This window comes from Pyrgilauda ruficollis, unplaced genomic scaffold (genome assembly GCF_017590135.1).
Source record: "Pyrgilauda ruficollis isolate IOZ18807 unplaced genomic scaffold, ASM1759013v1 scaffold182, whole genome shotgun sequence".
Lineage (NCBI taxonomy): Eukaryota > Metazoa > Chordata > Aves > Passeriformes > Passeridae > Pyrgilauda > Pyrgilauda ruficollis.
This window is the reverse complement of record NW_024517207.1, coordinates 887,492-904,633: the sequence shown is the minus strand read 5'-3', so window position 1 is coordinate 904,633 and position 17,142 is coordinate 887,492. Positions and strand designations below refer to the sequence as shown.

The 17,142-nt window shown below is 41.0% G+C and overlaps 1 protein-coding gene across 2 annotated transcripts in view; it reads right to left on the bottom strand.

The window, feature by feature from the left end:
- Nucleotides 1-15,324, bottom strand: part of AMPD3 (adenosine monophosphate deaminase 3) — a 36,736-nt gene extending 21,412 nt beyond the window's left edge. The window contains exons 1-6 of one of the 2 annotated variants that reach the window (XM_041464630.1): nt 15,189-15,324; nt 11,882-12,107; nt 9,214-9,409; nt 8,649-8,814; nt 6,375-6,594; nt 3,771-3,900 (exon numbers count right to left, since the gene is read on the bottom strand). In XM_041464630.1, coding sequence (XP_041320564.1) covers nt 3,771-3,900; nt 6,375-6,594; nt 8,649-8,814; nt 9,214-9,409; nt 11,882-12,102 — 933 coding nt within the window. In that variant the 5' untranslated portion in view covers nt 12,103-12,107; nt 15,189-15,324. Of the gene's footprint in view, nt 1-3,770; nt 3,901-6,374; nt 6,595-8,648; nt 8,815-9,213; nt 9,410-11,881; nt 12,108-14,821; nt 15,082-15,188 lie in introns of those variants that run through there. The other variant, XM_041464629.1, reaches the window with a different exon arrangement.
- Between the last annotated feature and the right edge of the window lie 1,818 nt (nt 15,325-17,142).

Below are 17,142 nucleotides of genomic sequence, written 5' to 3'. Positions count from 1 at the left end.
AAGAAAGGAGAGAGGAAAAGCTTTCCTTATGGTCTTGACAGAAATGTTGCATTATAATCATTGATGCTTTTACATCTGATTGTATTTTGTGCTCACTTGCAAAACTGAGGGTAGAGACAAGAATTTGCCTCAGCATCTCTGCAAGGCAGGAGAGAGAAGCAGCACTCAGCTCTGAAAGCATAAAAGCCAGCTTTGCTGCTAGCTAACAGTGGCAAGGCACCATTCCATGTCATGCTGAAGGGGCATTCCCTTTGGATCTGATGCTAACCCCTAAGTCTTCACATTCACTGTCATTTTGGTTTATATGATGAAACTATTTCATCACCAAAGTCAGTTAAGTAGTTACTGAGGGAAACAAAAGAAACATTAAAAAAAGCAAACTTTGAATTAAAGCTCAGAGAAGTTGAGGTATAGGTTTGCCATTCACTCACAAGGCTTGTAATCAAATGTTTAAAAAGTGAACATCTGCTAATTTAATTCAGTATTTTTGAGATCTATAGGATTTAGTAGCATTTAACCCCACTCTAACTTTCCTTCTTACAAGTACAACCAGTGGTATTTCAACTCTGTGGTCATAAAAAGCAGCTAGAATTTACTTCCTCTTTGTCTAACCACTAATTTAAAAAATAAAAAATCAGTTGCAACACCCTCATCCAATGGATGTCACAGCAGTAGCCAGTTTATTGCAGCAGAGCATTCAGCAGGGCTGTAAATGCAGAAACTGCATTCTCCCATGCACAGCTCCCCACACAAGGTTGGGGCACCTGCACTAGTGAGCTGCAGGCAGGAAAGTGATGTGTAAAAGTCACTGCTAGGACATATGCTCAGGTGTGGTTTGCTGACACACTGAAATAGTGGCTAAAGAAAGAAAGAATATCCAAAGAGGCTTAGGCTGTGATTTTTTCATCTTTAGAAATTGTATCAAAACTATTTGCAGTGAAGGACACCTGCCAATTCAATACATTGATAGCCATTACAAAGGTAGCAAATAATGCTAGGCAAAAAAAAATCTCTTGGTTTCACCAAAAAAAAAAAAAAAAAAAAAAAAAAAAAAAAAAAAAAAAAAGTGTCTGCTCTGAATTATCTGAGGCTGTTGGGCACAGAGGTCTACAGGAAGCCCTTCTCAAACAAACCCCACATACAGGACAAGACACCCTGGCATACCAAGGTTAAAACTCAGTTCTGAGTTTGTGTACCATAGAGCTAAACTCTTGTTCCTTAATTTCATTCTTCATGCAGGCAGTGTTATGTGGGAAATGTGTGTTGCCTGCATCAGCTGGAGGACGTGAGGAATCCTGCTGATGGCAGACTCAAGAGTCTCCTCTAAAGTTAGTGTTTTCCTCACTGACAGCTGTTGACCTCCTGTGGAGAGCCAAGGGGAGCCAGCCATGCTGTCTCACCACCTGTGGATTCTTGTCTGTCTACAGAAATACCTGTGTCCTTAGTAAAGGGCAATTTTCCAGTCCAGCTTGCAAAACTGTGCAAAACATACCTTGGGCTGCATTCCAGTTAAGTTCAATATGCAAGATATAAACATGCATGTCCCGTATTTAAGATGAGCCTTATCCTGGGTTTTAAGAATAGATTATCTCACTGGAGGAGAACTCCTATTAAATCAGGAAAAAAGTGGGGAAGGGGGCAGGAGGCTGGGTTGTCATGCTAGCAATTAATCCTGGCCAGCTTTCTACTGCACCTTTCTAAAGCAGTACATGTTCACTGACTGACCTTGCCACTCCATTCATATCTGTTCTAATTTTGGCATTTTCCATCCGGTACTTTGGCTCTTTCATATAAGCAGATTGTACCAGGACCTCCACACTTGTCTGAGGGATGTGATACACAACTTCACCAACAGCCTTTGGGAAGGTGAATCCTGTTCCTTGCTTTCCTTGTAAGCAGTAAGCACTTCTTAGGATGGACTTAACAGAGAGACATCCTGAAAACATTGGCTGAGAAATGTGGCTTTCAAATGTTTCACTGCTGATAACTGGTATTAGCAAGGAAGCACTCCAAGGAAGTTGCAGTTCCAAACATTACTGAGGTTAGCAAGACAAAGGGAAAACAAGATTATTTGGAGGCTTACAGGAATTGTGTCAGCAATGCAGTTTACTTTCCAGAGTGCTTCAGAAAAATACTACTTGTGAGCTTGTTTCATAAAAATACTTTAAGCAAGATGAACTTGGATTCATCAATCCAAGGATTTTTTCAAGGAGTACCTGGCAGTAGGAATGGTCTCTGGCAGAGCAGAGCAGGCTGGTTCCTGCTCTCTGGAATGTGCTCATTGCCAGAGGGGAAGCAATGCACATTTTGGGTTTTTGAACAATATGAATCATTTTGTAGAGTGGCTTATTCAACAGCAGGTAATTAAAAAATAATTAGGATATGCCCAGAGACATTGAACATTTGCTTTTAGATCAAAAGCTTAACTTAGCAAGAACAATCCTGTTAATTACAACTTCTCACTAATCAAGCTGATTGTGGTAGTTACCTGATCCACACCTCTGCATGTCTCAGTCAGCATGTGTTCTATTATTAAAGTCTCTGTCAGCTACTGAAGCGTTTTCTCTGAACGTGGCACGTAGCAAATGTCTTTCTAGGGTTATGCAAGAAAACTCTCAGGCTGGGAGCTGAGTCTCTGCTGAGTGAATTAGCTGACATCTCCCATCTATATATTTAACAGTCAGAAGGATGAAATCCATTAGAACTTACATGACAACTCATCTGCTTCCACCCTTGTGATGGACTCTGGGACAGTTTATTACCACAACGGTAGCCAGCAAACACACTGGGCATTATAGGGAAAAGCCAAGAGGACTTTTTGATGAAAAAAAAAATTTTCAGTGCTAACCAAAATGTAAAAAGAAGGATAAGTAAACCCTGAAATTACAAAATAAGGATTACCTCTTCCAGTTGTGTAGAGAAACAATGCAAAATGGTTTGCAAAAAAACCCAAAGTGGTTAAAACCACCAGCAACAATTGTGAAGAAATCTCACCTATCAAAATGAAGCAGTAACTCCAGTAACTTCCTCTCCACTTCAGGAAAGGGAAGCAAACGAAGCAGCCTAACACTGTGCTTCCATGCTTTGAAGAGAACACAGCTCCCTTGGGTGTGAATATATCAGGAAATTAAATCAGCTCCTTGATTCCCTTACCTGTCTCCTAATTATAGCCCAGTGTATCTCACAGGGAGCCAAGACTACAACTCAGATAATCTTTTTACTTAATATATCACAGACTTTTTTTACCAGATACTGATGGCAGCATGAACCCTCAGTTTAGTTTCTGTGGGAGGTCTTTTGACATGTATTTAAACATCTATTTTCAATATGAAATGAAATTATCATCTAAAATCTATACAGCTGTTCCTACTACAGTCTAGTAGGATGTACCTACATGAAAGCACAAAAATGCACTTGAATGTCTTTGAGTTCATTAAAATTAATTAAACCTTCATAAGGATATTTTTATTCATAATCCAAGTGAGCTTCATTTGATTAACTCTGTTTCACTCTTTTAAAGCAATCTACATACAATTAAGCCTCTTTGATTCTGAATAAGTAAACAAATTAGTTTAGCATAATCCAATTAACCCACGCACATTCAAGTTAATTTTCCTAGAGAGCTCCCATGTAGAAAAACATTAACATTCTTAAAATAACTTAATTCAGTTGAGTGGTATGCATATCATCTACACCTCCCATAAGAAAAGCAAAACTTCTGGAACTCCTACTAAAAACAGTGTCATGCCTTTCATCCTTCTCACACTTACCTTTCTCACATTATAAAAGTCTCGATGGGGATTACTCTTCAGTTCTTTAAATTCTGACATCTCATTTAACATCTCGTGTAAGCTAAATTTAGATTCTAAAAAGTTAAGCCTCCGATGACAATATGTTTTTCTGTAAAAAGAAAACAAAAAAAAATTAACTGTAACTTAAAACTAGTTGTATTTCAAATTCAAAAAGAACATCAAAGTTTTCACAGTAAAAACAAAGTTGGGGCATTTCACGAGGTCTAAGACAAATCCATTCTTTTTATCCTACTGGTTAACAAATATGTAAGCAAATTTCAGACCAAAGTTATTAGAGAAACCTTAAACAGAACTCCACATAACCATGTTATGTCCTTCAGCTTGTCCAAGTATTCATCACTACATCTGTGCATAAACTGCAGTCCTTTTAGTAATAACAATCAAAGCAGGAAACCAATAATCAAATGCATGTAAGTTGCAACTTCTCTAAAATGGTACCTCCAATAGAACAATCTTCTCATATATAACAGAAACAACTTGTCATCCAGCCTTATTCATTATCAATTTTTTTTAAATCCTCCAAATTTATTTGATTTTTCAATTTAATGTGAGAAGTCAAGATAAGATCCAATATGCTTTCATCTTTCATGCCTTGAGAACATATACGTTGTGTAGAATTTTTTTTTCCAAAATAATTTCTTGTGCCCTTTATAGAAAATATGCTTTTTTGTTCCTGCTTGCCTACTCAGAGCTCCATCTTCACTTTCATCTTCTGTCATGTTTCTCCTTCTATTTTTAACCAATGACATGGTTTTTCTCTTCACCATCTGTCAATTCTTATTGACTCCACAATATTTTGGTAGCACTGTTAATGTAATAGCCTTCTTTTTCCTGCTTTATTGTTGCCAATCTCTCCTCAACAGAACACAACTCCCATTATGGTTTTGGAAGCCTGTTTCAAACCCAGTCTCACAGAACCCAATACTAACCAAGACCTGTTTGCCCATTGCAGGAAATCTGTTGTGTCATACTGCTATCCAAAAGACAACAAGCCTGAGGGGTGAGATTTCATCAGTTTACCAGCAGCAAAGATTAAAGAACAGTGGCTCTTGACCTCTGAGCAGCCCCACATGTGATGGGCATAAATGACAGGAAAGCACTTGTTGCAAACAGGGAAACAATACCAAAAGAAGAGCTTATGCAACAGGATTATGGGAAAGACCTTTTTCTTTTGAGCTGTGCACATTTATTAGAGAGTGTGGATGAGCCTGCAAAAGCTTACTCTGAATTAGTGAAAGGAGCAGGTGACTGACCTACATTCACCATGGTGCTGAGTGTTCTGACTTATCCTACCATAGCCCTTCTTACAGAGGGCTTGCTGTTACAACTGTGAGGTCTAAGGTTTAAGTGCAAACTGCAAAAGAGCTTTCAGCATGACTCTTGTTTCTGGTTTTCCTCCTCATCATTTTATCTTCTCACTGTCTGTCTGGGAATATAACACACTGTAACTGGAATGCATTTGTCCACTGCTGACTGTAACCAAAGCCTGCTCAAGCTGGCACTGATTTGGAGCTGATAAGGCTGGCACAGGCACAGGAGGTGGCTCCTGAGAAAGGACTTAGGGAACAGGCCAGGCTTGTTCTGCCACTGTCACTGCACGAGGCAGACAGACTGACACAGCTGTGAGAGACAGACAGGGGAAAGAATGCACCAGGTGGGGCTAACTGGGCACAGTGTCAGTGATGATCTCTCCCAGGCAGGAGGACCAGCAATGCAGTGCTGGCACACTGGGCAAATAGCTCAGAGGAACAGTTCAGCTTCCTGCTTAGTTCCATCCTAGAGTGGATTCTTTTCCTTTCCTGGTGTTGAGGCCATGAGAGATGGTGCTGTTTCCAATCCTCAGCTAGGAAGTAAACTTAAAACTGGATGCACATGCTTTCATCATGCACCAGGCAAGGACATTGCTTTGTCATGAGTGTCACTGACTATACTACAGTTGTTACATTTGCAGTTTTTAGAGACTTCACAGGAATTTGGTGGTTCTGGGAAATTTTGGACTTATTTTGATTGTGCATACATGGGTCAGTTTTGCAGCATATGAGCAGTTAACTAACATCTGGAACAAATCAGACTGAATATTTATGTTGCTGAGCTGATCTGTATGCTCTGCATATGCAGGGTTTTTCTTCAAGCAGCCAGAGCAGAACAGACATGAAGGAATTTAAGACAACTGTTCAAAAACCTCAGGTTCAGCATAGGCAAAAAAAAAAAAAAATTAAAAAAAAAAGTTTAAGTTTCAGTTCCCATGCTTCAAGGAGTTTGGGTCAGATTTGACTTGAATGGAAACATTTGGCCAATTCCTTAATGTTTTTCTGTTAACCCCTTTTTTTTTTTTTTGCCATAGTTGATGCTAAGAAAGCAAAGAAATGAGAGGTAGTCATAGGTGGCATTGTATTTTTTCCTCTTTAAGATTTTTCATTGTGCATTAATGCCTGAGAAAGGCAAAACAAAACACTACTATAGAATGGGTATGCTGAGGAATTAAACATCACAGAAGAGAGAAGTACTAAGCCACAGGTAAGCAGCAGCCTGAAGGGGCAGAGTGACAAAAGAGGAACATACGTTGGGCCATCTGCAATGAGAGCAAGAACATGGCTCAGGTCAAGGGTGTAGGTCTGCAGGTCAGGATAGGGCAAACTCCGAGGCTCATTGAGCTCCATCATCTCTTTGCTGTCATAAACAAAGGGAATGCCACCTTTCAGCTTGATAACATAATCCAAATTGTCTGGAGCATCATCCAGATTGTAAGGATCTTCATTTTCTTCTGGGGGTGAATGGAAATCTGAAAACAAATTTACATTAGTCAGAAGAAATAACTTATACAAAAGGCAAAATAATTACAAAAAGAACTTCCTGCTTCTGTAAAGCTTAATTTCTAACAGATCTCAGTATTTTCATTTAAATCACATTCAGTTACTATAAAACATCTGCTGTTACAACAAAGCTTTTTTCTGACAGGCTTTAGTTGCAGCCTCTCTCTAAATTAAGTGCCTAGCTTAATTCAAATGTTATATGTTATTAGAGTTCTCTGACCCAATGCATACAGATTTAATACTATTCTTTATTAATGTGTGTTGGAATGAGTTTGAAAATGAGTTTGCAGAAGTATTTCAATTAGGATGGCTGAAGTACAGTTGAGATTTTTGAACAATAAAATAGTTGCTGACTTCATATCCACCTTCATTATTTTCTTTTCACCTTTTGACTCACTGTAGCAATTTTGGAAGTTCATATTTAAGCATAGAATCAGTTGGGTTTGTTGTGTTTTGATTGGAGTTTTTCAGTTTGTGGGGGTTGGTCTGTTTATGTGTGGTTTGCTGTAGTGAGGGTTTTGTTTGAGGTTTTTAATTTTTTTTTTTTAATAAAGCATAGAAACCAAAAATTGTACAACACAAATCCATTTTGTCTCTTGGCCTTCTGATCATAAATAAAATCACAAAGCACCAGAAGCACAATTGGGATTTGTTCAGTACAGTTTTGTAAAGCCTTTAAAAAGGTATAAAGCTTTTTCCTAAGAATCCAGTAATCATACACACTTCTAGGAGATTTGGCTAATGTGAACACTCAAATATTGTCACTCCTGTTATGAACAATCATCACTTCTTTTACAATATCTTACTAATGCAACCAGCACACAGTGTCCTGACTGCATTTATGACAACTTAACTATATTCTTTGGCTCAATATTAAAAGATTTCTTCTTTTACCTGTTCAGTTAAGCCATGACAGAAAAGTAATTACCAGTCCTTTTATTCACCTAGAGCACCTGAATGTATGTTATAAACTGATACCATCCTTATCTCTAACATTAATAACTATCTAGCTAAAATTTGTGCTAATTAAGACATTGTGTAACAAGATTTCATTTTTTGTGTCGTAAGTTTAAAATCATAACTGTAAGAAAGTTATTAACCTAATAATAACTTGGAAATATCTCCCTGGCAGCTGTTCCAAAATATCTTCCCTGTCTTGAATATTCAGTATACTGTCCTCCTTACACTCTTCCTGGAAAACAAACACTTGAAAACATATTTAGTCATCCTCTTTCAACCACTAAGCCAGTAATTGATTTAAAATGTCACTTCAAGGCTGAAAATAAGTTGTCAGCAATGTGGACACATTTACAGTGGCCCATCTGTACAGACTGAAGGTTGCTCCTCACAGCCTAATCCAGAAATGAGCAGTGCAAACAGTTTAATGCACAAGCAAAGCTTTCAAGACACAACCCACCTAAGAGACAAAAATAATTTGTGACACACATAGTGGGGGAATATGCTCAACCTAATAAGCCTTGTTGAGAGATCAGTTTATTTACCCGGGCAGAACGCCCGACAAATCTGACTCTACAGCTTGCAGTCTTGACCTGGCAAGTGTAGCTTGCCTGTGAAATTCCTGACTCAGGGCTTGCTAACTGGCATGTCAGTATCATGCTTTAGTTTACGATGTAGATGAGCTCATCACCCCTCTTAGCTCCATACGCCAAGATGAGGAGGAATGACTTCACTTTAAACCACAGCCATACAGCTTTTTCCTGGGGGAGTATAAGTATGCTATTTAACATCCCATTTTCTTAGGAAATAAAGTAATCAATGAGTGACTAGTCTTGGTTTGCAGGTTTTGACAGCTTCAGAGTTCCAAATTAGATACAGGATTTATAACTCAGGCCTGTTAGTGATTCTCCACTCAATAACAAAATAAATTACAAAGACAGTCAGAAGAGATCATCACAAAAATACAGATTTCCTTTACTCCAGTATTGGTTGGTTTAATTCTGTATTTTAAAATAATGTTTAAATTTTTTAGAATGTAATTGAATATTTTAAAAAGGGTATTCACCTGGGCACACCTCATCTTCAACCTTCCATTTTTGATCCCGCATGCTGCACAGGTACTGAGATGTTGTCCTCGGGAAGCGGTGGTAGGCAAGACGTGAGTACTTCTCTCGGATGAGGAGAGCTTTCACCAGGCTCTTGGCAGCTTGTTCATAGTCATCAACTGTAACCTGGAAGGAAAACCTGGATAAATACTGGGAAAAATAGCAGTTGTAGCATAGAAGTGTGTGGGGCTTGACCATAAGGATCTTGCCCAAGGAGTCAGTAAGCCAGTGACAGAAGCAGAATCCAAATATAATACACAAAACACACACAAATGTTTTTGTCCTACCATCTATTACCTATTTATTGAACATCTGATTATGTTTTGATCCAATTTATTATTAAAAAGAGTATAAAACAACCTGACCTTGACTTCTAACTGTCTAACAAATCACTGTATTCACAAAGCAATTTAGATTTTGTTTCAGAGAGCCATTATATTGGCATTTTACATGTCATGTACATACATGGAACCTTTTTTACACCTTCTAGATACTCTAGAAAGTGGGAAAACAATAGTTTCTTACCCCTGCACAGTAGTCCCCACTAATTGAAACTCTCTGGAATTCTGGTACATCATATGGCACTTGGACTGGCACAAAAGCACTTGGAACAACTGGTGTTGCAGGAGACAGGACAGGATTGGCTGGTGGTGCTTTCCATTCCTGAGGTGGAATTTGTAATGACAAAGACTGGGATCTAATCATCTTGAAACTTTTCTTCCTAAGAATTCACGGTATGAAACATAAAATAAGCCATGGTATAAAACAATTAATACAATGGAAAACTGATTATAGCAAAGAAATCACCACTAGGAAATTTTACTAATGCAAAATACCACAGAAAAATGCTGTTTCTCTCATACCACAGAAAAAAACGCTGCTCAGGAAGTACTTGTGCTTTTAGCTTCTCTGTATTGACATTTCACATGATCTACATCACACACAATTGCACTTACCCTCTACATGAGTCCAATATGCCACAATTTATTTACAATCACTCTAAGATGCCCTAAGTTTTTTGTTTCACTTCTCACAACTTCAGTTTCAGCAAGTCACTGTCAGAAGGAAAAGGAGATCACTCTGCTCACTTCAGTAAGGGTCAATTCTTACAGACTGACAGCATCAGAATTTGTGAAGGATCAGACAGAAACAAGTCAGTGTTACATATGGAAATTGTTCTAAGTTATGCTGTTACACACACTTCCCATTCTTCCCAAAACTTGCAAGACCTAAAACTCATCTAGTTGTCAGACAAGACTAGGCAACAGAATTTCACATACAGTCATTCAGTTCAACTTGTAAGGAAAAGGAGGAGCACCTAGTTATTCCTTAGGCAGTGTTGGATGAGACTTGAGGCTGATGTGGTCATCAGAGTGATATCACAGCATGGCTTTGATACACAAGTCCATTCCTCCCTTCAGGTGGAACTCACCTAAATTTAAAAATGCTGCCTTTTCTCATCAAAGCTGTAATAGATGTGCACTTCAGATAAACCAGCTAAAAAAGAATGCTGTGCTTTCCAATGAAGTAATTGTAATACCTCAAGTGGAATATCACTGAAGCTGTAATTAATTTTCCTTACTCAGCTTAAATGTTCTTAAATGTATTTTAAATATTCATATAATATATAAATAGTATGTTATAAACTACCTGTGATAACAATTTCTTTTGCACTGTGGAAATAGTCTCTACTTTTGTAAGTTAGATACCAAAACCTTAAAATGTAGTAAGAATCACTAACAAAGAAAAAGGAACACTGGAACATTCTCTGACAGCTGCATATTACTTCTGTGGTTTTCTTAAGAATAAGAACATGCAGTGCTGGTACAATTAACACCCAAATTTCATCCTCTAAAGTACTTGTAGCCACCTTGGAAATCAGCATCAGTTTTGAAAGGCAGCGTTTGATCAACTGAAACTGGAAACAGCACAAGCTGTACTTGTGTCACTGTCCCTTCAGTCCTGCAGGACAGGGATGAACACTTGTTCTGTTCCTACATGTAAACAAAATACCTATAATACCCCTTCCTAAACAGTCAAACCTGTACAAAACCTGAGTTTGTTTCTGTGAGACAAACTTTCCAAATTAAAAATGAAACACACTAGTTCAGGAAGAAATATATACCAAACATTTGTTTGACTGGAAACATCTGGTTTTCCCTTCTGTGCCTGTTTATGTCTATGAACATGCCAACTGGGAAATCCACTTGCACAATTCCAAACCCAAAGTCTCAGCTTGTATCATCAGTGAGTCATACCTTAATTTAACTAAATTGACTCTTCTCCCTTCTGTTCCAGAAACATGATTCCAAGTGTTGCCCAACTGCCTTTCTGCAGCTAACCAGGTACATGTGTTTAGCTATCACTTTCAAATGCTTTCTTGCCTGCCTGCTTTTTGAAGAGTCTGTACACGTCCAACCCATTTGGTGTCAGGCTGCTGCTGAGCTCATGTGACTCCAGAAACAGCCCAGCAGTCCTGTGAAGGCAAGACACTGGAACAGCCTGACATCAGGGGAAGGCTGTCTCTCTTACAGAATAAAAAAACAAACCCAAAACTCAAACCAAAGCAAGTCTGCCTTCATTACAGCCATGGGTAAACCAAAGGTAGAATGCAATTCTTTTGTTTTGTTTAATGTGCACTTTTGTGGCTGACAATGGTTAGATTTTATCTCTGTGAGTAAAGGAAACCTACAAATAACCTCATTATGCCAATACCCCTTTTCACCTTACCCCTTGATCTTAAATATAAATTCTTTGCTTTCATCTATTTTTGCAGAGACTAAAGGAAGTATCATGCCACTGTCATTTTCTCTGTGTTAAAACTTTCTGTTTCTCTTAATGAAACTAGAAAAAGAGGGAGCAGTGTTTCTTTTTCTGACTCTTCTTACATTAAAGACTCTTAGAGTTTTGTTCATTTCTACCCAGCTATGCTGTTTATTAAATTTGCATGAGCAATATCTGTGCTATTGCTGGGAACACAGCTGAGACAACCTGCCCAATCCAGGCTCCCTGGGGCCCATCCTGATACCTCCTGCACAGGACAGAAGGACACTGCAGGGGTGGCCCTGGTGCCTGCTGCTGACTTTTCTCCTGGAGTACTAAGAGGCAGAATGCTGTTTGCCAGGTATTTCAATACTAACTCAAACTCATTTCAAAAACTATTTTCCACTAAGAAAGCAACTACAGAACAAACCTTTTAGCTGTTTCCACAGACTGCTGTTCTGCCAGCTCCTTCTGCAGCTCCCTCTCCTTGGCCTCCTTCTGCCCAATAGGGCAGTCTTCAGGCACGGTGAAGAGTGACAACGCATCCTTGCTGTCTTCTTCTCGCAGAACTTTGGCAAACACCTTCTCTGCCAGAAGCCGCACGTGCTCATCCACCTCGGAAATGTTCAGCTTGGGAAACTGCCGGGGCATCTCGCCTGATGAGGAGGACAGGTAAGAAAGTTAGAGCTACAGGATGAGTGAAGATGTGCAAGAAACTGGGGGTTTTTCCATGGCATGCCTAGCAAAATTCAGAGCTTGGAGCAAAATCAGAAGAAAGTGGAACAGCTCTGCACAATTTAAACTAGCATGCAGTACACAAGAACCACAAAGCAGCTCTGCTTTTGGAGCCATGCTAATTTGTGCATCAGGAACCTTGTGGTGTACCCACAAAAATTCCTGAGCAATTTATGTAGAGATTTACCAGGAGATTCCACTTACTTGCAAAGTCAGACAGACAATTATTTGTGATACAATGGATACTCAGCTGTGTGTCCTTGCACTAAACCTGGAAATCACATTCACTCAGTTGCTTGCCTTCTTCCTTGCTCAGTGACTTCAAGCCAACAGGCAAGTTAGAAAAGAAGGTTGTACATTTCCACCTCACCCCATCCCTTGCACAAATCAGAAAGTCACGGAACTGCTGGGAAGCAGAATAGTTGTACAACAGGAACAAAGGTAGTATAGTTAACTCTGACTTTTTCCATTTGTAATAGTTCATATCACATTTTTGAATGCATGTGGAAGCAGATAGGTCATGGACTTGCATTTTTACTTGGCATTTAAATATTACTTTTCAAAAAGAATATGTTTTATGTTTTAAAATTTTAAGTAGCTAGGCTTTCAGCACAAAATATTTCCGTTTTATACTAGCATCACTACTAAAATGCCATCTTTATTGTTTCTTCTGTTGTTTCCTGGCTTTACTTTTATTCCATTTTCATACAATCTAGAATGTGCATTTTAGCACAAGTGGAAGCATTCCAGAGAGGAAAAAACATGATGCTGATAAACTACAGACCAGCATTATTTGTTGTGTAGTATAAAGCTTTCTGAATGCCTTCAGTATGATGGAGTTTATAAAAAATAAGATTAAATTCTTATTACATAAGTTAAAAATAGCTGCAAACATGTCACAGCAAATGGATCCAAGCACTGCCAGAATGTGAAGTCAGGGTCCAAAATTGGCATTTCAGAATTTCTAACCATTTTTTGGTTAGAAAAATGCAAATGTATTTTGTGAGATAGCGTTCATTTAAATAACGACATACCCTGGAAGGCAGCATGGAGCGTGGCAGTTTTTTATCTCTCCAGACACAATTTATCAGGGCCCCCATTACAATTTTTCTGTAGGCATGCTGCAGGTTTCACATGTTGATATGTAATCCTGTTTGTTTCAGCCTAAAAGGCTCTAATTAATGTCCACCTGTTTACCTGTTTTCACAGTTGCTTTGAGAATATTCTTGCTTTGATTTTAAAAGCAAATGGAGTATGAAAAGGTGGCAAGAATAAAAATGGACCATAACACAGCAATTTAGTGTTCCCCTACGTTACTTTGCATTCTTATTTTATAAGAACCCATTCACATCCCAGAAGAAAAGCATTTCTGTTTTTAAAGAACTGTGGTTCTGACTGTGCTGTTTTCTGTACAGGAGAGTATTTGTTTTGCAATTAGCATTAAGTCTTTGTAAAATCAAGTATAACTACATAGGAAATTTAAAAATACATACATGTTTAGCTGAATAATTCAGTGGCAATGCACTACCATATCTAAGTAGCATCCAAACTTAGGTTTGGTTTCTCAATGTCAACCCCCAAGGAAGTCATAGGAGTCTGCCTCCTGACCTCAATGAACACAGTTGTCAGCAGCAGAGCCCACCACACATGTGGCTGCCAGCAGCAAGAGCCTTTTGAGCTGCTTCAGCCAGAGAAAAACTCCCTTTTACTTACTCAACTACAGTAAGAGTGCTAACAATACTAGTACAATGTGAAATAATAACATTTTTTCCGCTGAGCAGAAAATGCTGAGCATTTTCCTAGTTTAAATGAACTTTTTCCAAGAGAATTGTGATCAGAAACAGAAGTACAGTAACAAACATGCTGCATGAGAAACCACGCTGTGTTTTAAATCCTTACAATAAGGTACTGAAGGGACAGAAAGTATAGATGTAAGTACAAGCCTTTACTAACACTAAAGTTTTTTTTCTTTCTTACAGAACCCAAGCTCACGTTCTCCACTCAAGCACGAGATGCTAAGGTACAGAAGAGTTTGAAATGTACATTCACCCACATTACTGCTAGCTCATGGTACCAAAATGAGCCTAACAAACAAAATAGTCATGAGGCACCTCACGCAATACTCGTGTGAGCTGTGCCATCCTGAATTGGAAGAGGCTCTTGTATCCAGTATCCTTCTATTGAACTGCTGTCCTTTGCACAAGGTGAGCAACAACTAGACATTTTAATTGGATGGGGAAGGGTATGAATGCCACCTAGTAAATGCTCTTTTCCTAAATATCTCAATCTAATAGAAAGGTTGCTTGCTCTTTAGGTTTGCACCTTTGCAGAAGAAAAAAAAGCTATTTCCCTTGAAACATGCTGCACTAAAAAAAAAATAAAATAAAAATAGATGGAATGATTACTTAAAAAGCAATTATCGATCAGGCATTTAAAGGCCTTGAATCTATACCCAGCACATGCCGTGAAAGCCAGAGCCGCCTCCGAGCTCCGCGGATGCCCCGCGGGCAGCGCCGCATCCCAGCGCCGCGAGCAGGTGGGGCCGGGCCCGCGGGCGCTGCGGCCGCAGGAGCCCCGCACGGCTCCGGCCCAAGGTCACCGCCAGCGCCCCGGGCCAGCCCGGCGCGGCACTTACCGAGCGCCCCGGGGAGAGCCATGCTGGGGCAGGGCCGGGCCGCCGCCGGCCGGAGAGACGCTGCCCGGAGCCGCCGGCGCAGGAGGCGGCGGCGGGGGGAGGAGCCGCTCCCGCCAGCTGCCGCCGCTCCCCGCTGCCGCATCCACCCGCCGGCCGCCCGGTACCGCAGTGCCGCGCCGCCCGTGCCCGGCCCTTTATGGCCCGCGGGCGGAGGAGCCGGCTCGCCGCGCCCCCGGTCCCACCGGGCGGCCCGGCTGCCGGGGCGGATCCGCGGCGGGCGGGGGGCGCAGCCCGCGGGGCTGCCCCGGCCTGTCCTGCCCCGGCCGGGCCCCGCCCCGGCGCGGGGGGCGAGCCGCCCTGTCCGTACCTCTGTGAGGGCCGGCGCTGTCGCTGCGGGCGCCGGCTGCACCTGTGGCGGGGCTCGGGCGGCGCCTCTCCGCGGGGCCGCGGCCTCAGCGGCAGCCGGAACAGCGGGCAAACTGTGGCCCCTTCCCCTTCCCCTTCGGCGGCTTGAAGGCAGAAGTCGCGCTGTCACATGGCCCCCGGCCGGCGCGGCAGGCAGGGAAGGAGGGGCGGGAGCCCAGCCCCACCTGGATTCGCCTCAGCGGTGCCGCCTTGCCGAGCGCCTGCTTCAAAACTCCTCGAAAAGCGCTTTAACGTAAAAAACTTGGGTTCGAGACCAGAAAGTCGTGAGGCTAGTACAGAATGACAGCCGGTAAGTGTGCTGGCGATGTGTCCCAATCAGAAGTGTTTTCAACAGCGTCTGCCCTTCGATGTAGCAAGGCAGTCCAGGTGCTCGTCTATATTGAAATATAAACAAACAAAACCCCAAGAAATTTTCCGGGTAGATAGGCGAAGGCTGATAACTAAAGCTCAAACCCAGAGTGACTCAGCAGGAATGAGGATACTAACGTGTAAAATCATTTGACATTATTTTGAGAGATTCTGGGCCCTGAAGCTGAAAGTTCTAGGGACGTTTTTTGTGAGTTTGGGTTACAGTACTTGGAGACTAACCTTGAAAGCATTTAGATATAAAAGTATCTCTACAATGCAGGGAAGCACTGGGAATGCAGTGAGTGAAGGTAGTTGGTGTAAAAAGACGAGCAGAGTTAAAGGTAGATGTCCCAAAACTGAGGGATCAGGTAGTTCTGTGTCCCCCCAGCTTGGTAGGCATAGAAATGCTTCACGTGTAAACCTCAGGGGATTTTGGCTTCAGAGACTCTTTTACTTTACACAGCTAGTGAAGAAATGAAGTGAAAAGAGAGGAGTTCTTTCCATCCCAAGTCCATTGCAAAGAAGAGCGGATGTTTTGACTCTTAGACAAGTGGCAGCACATTCACCCTCATGTGGTCATAAAAAAGGCTAAGAATTATGGCCAAAGCTGTTGTATGAGACACGTAGCAATCCAAAGCATTCAAAAATGAGTCAGCCATAAAAGAAATATTTAAAAACAATATTAATACTACAAAAATAGGCATTGTTTCTCAGCCTAGAAAAAGGAGTTATGCTGCACATACGTGCTTTTCCCACAGTAACTCTGGATGTCTTCATTAGCTGCTGCTGGCAACACCCTGACAAAATATCTGCCACCCAGAAAACCACATACTGTAGGTGTCTGTGCCTGTGACTCACAGCTGCCCTGCCCACTGGGGATGTGAGTAAAGCACACCTGTTGCTGCTGGCCATTAATACACCCCTCGATTCCTGACCTGTTAGTTCTGCTTCCTTCCTTTCTCCCTGCCTGAACTTGCTCAGACTTGCTCAAACTGCTATCAGGGCAGTTTGTCTGGAAGTTTAAGCTTGGTGTCAATCATATCATTATTGTGCCCTGCCTGCTGGATTCAGGTGTCCCACAGCCTTTTAGTTTTCTGTCCTCAGCTTGGCACATCTGTCTTGCCTCTGCGCTTGATTTAATCTCTTCTGTGGGATGCAAGAGCTTGGCAGAGTTCCCTCTTGTGCTTTGTGCCAACGGCAGTGAAAAATAACGGTTTGGCAGATAACTGTTTCTCAGCTTTCTTACACACAAACGGGCAGCTCCACGTGCCCCCAGTGAAGAGAGAGAATGTTGCAGTGTGAGCTCACATGTTAGAGAAGCCAGAGAATTTGCACAGAAAGGAGAACTTAAAATGCATTAGCAAAGAAAAGGATTCTGTGGGCGCTGTAGTACAAATCCCTAAGTGTATAGGACACAGGGCACTTGTTGTAGGTGACCATGAGTATTTAAATGAGCTTTCCTTTTGTAAGAAATTGGAAAATTTCAAAAGCAAACTGAGATAATAGCTGAGTAAATGCATTTGCAGTAATTGAGTAAGAAAATACTA